The sequence below is a fragment of the Pteropus medius genome, unplaced genomic scaffold (genome assembly GCF_902729225.1).
Source record: "Pteropus medius unplaced genomic scaffold, Ma_sr-lr_union100, whole genome shotgun sequence".
NCBI lineage: Eukaryota > Metazoa > Chordata > Mammalia > Chiroptera > Pteropodidae > Pteropus > Pteropus medius.
This window is the reverse complement of record NW_024349796.1, coordinates 5,534,621-5,540,620: the sequence shown is the minus strand read 5'-3', so window position 1 is coordinate 5,540,620 and position 6,000 is coordinate 5,534,621. Positions and strand designations below refer to the sequence as shown.

Sequence of the window (6,000 nt, the reverse complement as noted above, 5' to 3'; positions counted from 1 at the left end):
CTGCCCTTTTATTTTTAACATTTCATTTTTCTACTTTCCCCCTCCCCCTCCCCAATAACTAATTTTTTAATGCATACTTTTTAAGATGACTTATTTCTCTGCTATTTTGAAAGTAGGATATGTGAACTAAAAAAGTTAGGAAAATACAGTTAGGAGGATTCTGAAAGAGACTTATTCCTCATACTTCTCAAATGTAGGACTTTAAAAAATTTCAGTCAGTTTCTTTAACATTTTTCCCTCTTACGAATTTCGTTAAAAGCGTGGGCGTGCAGTGGGAGCAGTGCCGGCCTGTCGCAGGGCTGTGCTCGGGGCTGAACGGACATGCTTGGAAACCAGGGGTCAGGGCCGGCCCCGGGTGGTGCCAGCCTGCCTCTGCGGGCCCGTGCAGGACCAGAAACGGACCCTTCAAAGTGAGCGCCCATCGGCATGGTGGGCCATTCAAGCTAGAGCCAGGGAAATGGGCCAAAAAACTGCTTATCAGCTTTGCTCTTGTGAAATTTTAGTGTGTGGTTTTGATAACTAGGACGAGAAATTCAGGGAGAATTAGTTTTAATAAGCCCGAAAACAAAGTCTGAATTAAATAGGTCTTCGGAAGTTTTAAGGAAGATTTGGCATCAGTTAGACAAGATAAGGTTTTGGAGTTATCGGGATTTGTGGCCAATGGGAGATGTCTTCCTTGGTTATCTGGATTGGATTCAGAGGTGAGCAAGGGGAAGGCCTGTTTCTGGGGATCCCTGGAGCAGTGGGGTACGGTGGATGGTCCTGGGGCCACTAGTAAGGGTTCTTCTGAACAAATGTGGCTGGGGCCCCCGCCTTGCCATTGCCTATCCCTGACGTCTCTTTCAAAAACCACCTGCCTCACTGGGGTCTGTGGGCCTTCATGGGTGCTTCTCCTCCTGGACTTGACAATGTATCTGTCGAGTAGGGCCAGGGGCCTGGGGAGTTGTTGAGAGCTGGCACCAGCTGAATCTGAGCTCTGATCACGTGATCTCTTCCCAGTCCTAGACATTTGGGGATGCCTGCAGGGCTCCCCCTTGCTTATTATAGCCATAAAGGGCAGGAGCCCGGAGGGAGCCTGAGTGTGAATTGGCACCAGGTGATGGGCGGGGCTCGCCTCCCTCCCCCTCTGCCGTCTCTTTCAAGGGTATGATCACCTTTTAAAAACCTCCTTGGCTTTAATTTGGGTACAGGCGGTCCATTTGTGCCTGATCAGCGCCCTGTGCCCATGGGGGTGCTCAGAGTTCATGCGCCAAGCATTTGGGGAGGCAGCGTGGACTGGTGGGCACAGAGCAGATGAAGGCCAGGGTCAGGCCAGTTAGTTAAGCTCTCTGGCTTTGGTTTTCTCCTTTTGAAATGGGGGCAATTATATCCATGTCATGCAGTCATTAATAAAGAGCAAAAGGAGATGAAGTGTGGAAAGCACCCAGCCCAGTACCTGGTGGCTGCTCTCGTACGAAGGTGAAAGTGTTCTCCAGGGCAGGTCATGGTGCGTCAGCTCAGCCCTCCAGGCTCCTGTGCATTAGTGGGTTTCTCTGGCCATCTCTACGGTTCTCCTTGAAATCAAAGTAGCTGTTCAGGAGCAGAGCCATCCCTGCAGGAACCGGTGGGCCGACTGGCCCGTGCGCCATCCCCCGCTCCCCCACTGTGAGCCTGCCTTCTTCAGAAGTCCCTGGAGTTCTGATTGAGGTCCCAGTCAGTGCTCTTACCTGACCTTCCCGACTGTGCTTCTGTTAGTCTGATGAGAAGACAGAATCCATGAGGTGTCTCTGCCCGTCTCCTCCCTCCTGCTGGTCCACGCCCTTCGTCCGGAGTGTGTACCAGCCCTGCTCAGCCCGCACGTGTTTGTTCACGCCGGTCCCCTGCCTGCAGTGCTTCCCACGCCCCTCTCCTCTCGGTTTCCATCTTATCTCTGAGGCTCATCAGATCCCAGCCCTTCCCTGTCTTGGCCACAGTGCTCCTTCAGTGGGGTCTCCTGCTGCCCCTTCCTTTGCGTGATTTTTCTTTAGCCCCAGTTTGTTAACAGGACTTTATCTTACGCTTCCCGGCATACAGCCCCTTGCAGGCCTTAAGAAATACTTGGGTGATTGACAGCACACTCCCCGCGCTGTGGGGCTCGGCTGTATACAGTGGCTTTCAGCCTCTTTGACCATGACCTACATTAAGAAACACATTTTAGACTGTGACCCAGTAGAGAAAAAAGAGGGAGAGGAGCTCACGTGTACACACACGCAGGAAAACAAGTTTCCTAAGACAGTCCTGCCCACAGTGCCCCGGATGCTTACTCTTCTGTTTATGTTGTGTTGTTTTTAATGCTGATAGGTTTTTCCTGATGGATTGCACTGTGGTTTGAAAACATTGGGTTGGCGAATAGTTGAGCCTGAGAAAGGGGAGGGGGGCCCTAGTTGTCCCTTGGTCTGTGGGTGTCTGTCAGAGGCTTCACTGGGCAGAATGAGAGTGGCCGGGCAGGGACAGTCAGCACTTGGGGAGTTCGGGTTGGCCCCCCAGGGCCCTGCAGAGAACTGCTTCTGGAGCAGATGCTCCCTCCCCAGCCTCCTGTTTGGTCCAGAGGAAAGAGCCAGGACTAAGTCAGTATACCCGATTCAAGTCCCGGTTCTGCCACTTGGTGGCTGGGAGACTTTGGGCGAATCACTTTACCTCTTTCTGCCTCCAGTGTTTCCCAGGGCGCTGTGAGACTCGGGTGAGGAAATGCCTGGCATACAGCCCCCGCCCCTCGGAGTCATTCATTCTGCTCAGTGCCCTGCAGTGTGGGGGTCGCCTCGGCTGACCTTGAACCCTGGGCCTTTCCTCTCTTTTCTCTGTCAGCCTGGATCAGAAGGGAAGTCTGTGGAAACCAAACAGCCAGTCGCCTTCTACCCAGAGTTTGGGGTAGAGTTGATCAGTGTGAGTGACCCGTATGAGGTGTGGCATCCGCCGCCAAGCCCCCTGACCTGGTGTGCTCTCTTCCAGTCCTGTAGGATGGCTGCCGTGTTGGGGGACGCCATCATGGTCCTCAAAGGCCTTGCTAAGCTGACCCAGGCGGCCGTGGAAACCCACCTGCAGCACTTGGGCCTCGGCGGGGAGCTCATCATGGCGGCCAGGGCCCTGCAGTCCACGGCTGCGGAGCAGATCGGCACGGTCCTGGGGATGGTGCAGGTAAGGAGGCTGAGCCAGGGGTGGGGTGGGGCGGGGGGTGCCCGGTGGGAAGGGTGCTAGGTTGGAGGGGGCTGGTGAGAGCAGGACACAGCCGGGGTGGCTGGTCTCCTGTGGCCCCCTGGCTAATGTAACCTGCCCTCCTTCCTGGTGGCACAGGGTACCTGTGTGAGGCTGCCATCGTGTGACTCAAGTTTTAGTTAAAGGAGGCTTCACAGAGGTGGGAAGAAGCCCCAGGAGCTTGTAGGCCAGCACGCTCGTTAGATTAGTAACTCACTGGCACTCATCTGGAGAGACCAGGCCCCATCGACAGAGGCCTGCAGGTGACCTGCCCACCTCCCTCTGCCTGGTCTACCTTCAGTTCCTGGGCCTGTCTGAGAGGTACTGGAGAGAGGCCTTTTTAATTTTGGAAATTAAAACCACGAAAAAATTGTAACACTTGCTGTGTTTCCTTATGAGAGGCAGCTGAAAGGGACGCCCGCATGCTTCCTTCACTGAGGCAAACACATTCTTCCATAAGACAGAGCGCTTTCTCCTACTTTATCTGATTTATGTTAGTGTTTTTTTGTTGGGTCGATTTCTGTAAAGATTGACGGAAGCCACCCGTGTTCAGGCTTGGCGGGGGCGTGGTCAGGCTGAGAAACGCAGGTTTCGTTGGACGGCGTGGGGCCACCACAGGGGCCTGTGTGTCTGCTGGCTTTCCTCAGGCTTTGAAGGCTCTTCCCACGGTGTTCCCTGGGCCAGAGCCAGGGCCAGGCCTCGTTTTTCTTCTTCGATTTTCTGCGGTTCTCTTGGTCCTGATTCTGGGTCTGTGCTCCTTTCCAGGGTGAAAGCTGAGGACAGCTTCACCTCCTGCCTCCGCCTCATCCCTCATGCTGTCCCCTGTGCACGCTCCAGAGAGCCTCTGCGTGGAAAACCCAAGGGGAAGGTTTTAAGCAACAACGAGTGCTGGAGGGTGACTGTGCACAGGGCCCGATGTAGCAGAGCGTTGTTCACCCCGCACAGCCCGCTACGGCTGTTCTGAGAGCCCAGGGCTGGGAAGGGGTGCGTGTGCGCACGTGTGCGCCTGTGTTGGGGGTTGTGCTGCAGAGGACGCCCTGCCGCCTCTCTCCCGCCACGTCTGTCCCGTGGCCGGCTGACCTGGACAAAGGACACTCGCGCTCCTCCAGCCTGCGAGGTCAGTCTCAGTTTTCGGGTTCCTAGCCCCTCGCCTCCTGTTCTCTAAGGGTCCAGTGGTGATATGTGTGTCTCTCCCACTGTACACAAATGCCTTTTTCTAGAAGTCTTCACACCCACGGTCTCGTCCGAGCCCTACTGCTGTCCTAGCCTATTCATCAGGTAGGGAAACAGGCTGAGAGCTTTGATGTGAGGCTCATAATCATTAAGTGGCAGGACCGGATCCTGGTGGCCTCTTCCCAGCCTGACTCTCTGCTCTCGCACTCCCCCTGGTGAGGCCGGGCTGTGGCCGTGCCACCTTGTTTGGTGCATTTTCCAGCGAGGAGCCTGTGGAACACTCAGGAGGTGAGGTTGCCCTGCTCGCTGGGGCTGCCCAAGAGTGAGACAGCGGGCGAGGCTCAGCAGGGGTCCCTGAGAGCTAAGCCGGGGCTTCCTGTGAAGCTCCTGCCTCGCATTCTGTCCCCCGGACAGGCTTGGCCTGGGCTCTGGGAGGAGCAGGGCTGCCCTCAGCACAGTCGCTTAGAGCTAGGAGCGGGGGGATGGTCCCCCACCACGAGGGAGGCCCCAGGAGGGTGGCGGCCTCCACCGTGCTCCCATTCTCTCCCTCTGCGCTCGGATCCCGGGCTTCCTTCCTGTCAGAGGGCGGGGGCCACACACTCCAGAAACCTCTCCCGCCAGCTCCTCCGAGGATTCGTTCACTTCTCCCTTCAGTCAACGCTTAACCAAGTCTGGTGCCATCGAGACTCTGAGACCCCTTCACTGTCCATGGGCCGCATGGCCACATAAACAGGGCGTGGTGATGTAGGGCCAGGCAGCCGTCACCGAGTCCCCTCTCCCTAGCGATTTCTGGACATCTTGAGAGGCACCCAGCGAATCCAGTACAGTTTACTTCCATTCTGAGAAAAGTACCATCAGGTGGCCCTGGGGTGGCCAGCGGGCCAGACGTGGCCTGGGACCCCTGCTCAGCCACTGGCTGGCTGGTGGGCCTTTAACAGATTACTTAGCTCTCTCAGCCTGTTTCCCATTTATGCAATGAGAGTCACAGCCAGTCCCTTTCCTTCCACTGGAGGCAAATCTCATCTTAGATTCTGCAATTTCTGATAAAGCTGAGGGCGAGAAGGCCGCGCGCCTGCTGCTGTGTTTGCAGAAGCCATAGGCAGCACCGTTTGCTCGGACTCCATTCCTGGGGACAGGGAATCCGGGCCACCGACCTCCCTTCAGGAGTCAGTGCTCTTCCCATGGCCCCGTCTGTGGCTCCACATCCCTGTGACTGTGGGGAACCCTATTTTCAGAGGAGGAAGTAGCAGAGAGGAGTCAGGGACTCACTCCAGGTCACTCAGGGTTCAAAAGTAGAGAGAACCTGGGACTGAAGGTCAGTTCTTGGCGCCCGTTACAAGGAGAACATAGTGTACCCACCTCGTTGCCTGCCGGGGCCGGCCAGCGGGGTGCTGGCTGTGACGAGCTCGGGCGGGAGCCTCTCACAGGCACGCCAGGGTGGCTGCCGGAGCTGCGTCTGCACCGTGCGCTGTGCTGGGCCTGGACTGGTGGAGCGTCCCCGGCCACGCGCTGCCCTCAGCCTCGCTGGTCTGTGCTTGTGCTTTGACTTCTCACAGCTCTCCTGTCTTGCCCGGCTTCACCCTCCCGAAACCCCTGAAGCCTCTCCTTCACCTCGAT

The 6,000-nt window shown here is 56.4% G+C and overlaps 1 protein-coding gene across 2 annotated transcripts in view; it reads left to right on the top strand.

Moving 5' to 3' along the window:
- The window catches only part of COQ8A (coenzyme Q8A), a 39,753-nt gene that overhangs the window by 15,211 nt on the left and 18,542 nt on the right, over positions 1-6,000 (top strand). For both annotated transcript variants that reach the window (XM_039883274.1, XM_039883275.1), the window contains exon 2: positions 2,968-3,153. In XM_039883274.1, the coding sequence (XP_039739208.1) occupies positions 2,977-3,153 (177 nt within the window). In that variant the 5' untranslated portion in view covers positions 2,968-2,976. The remainder of the gene's footprint in view (positions 1-2,967; positions 3,154-6,000) is intronic.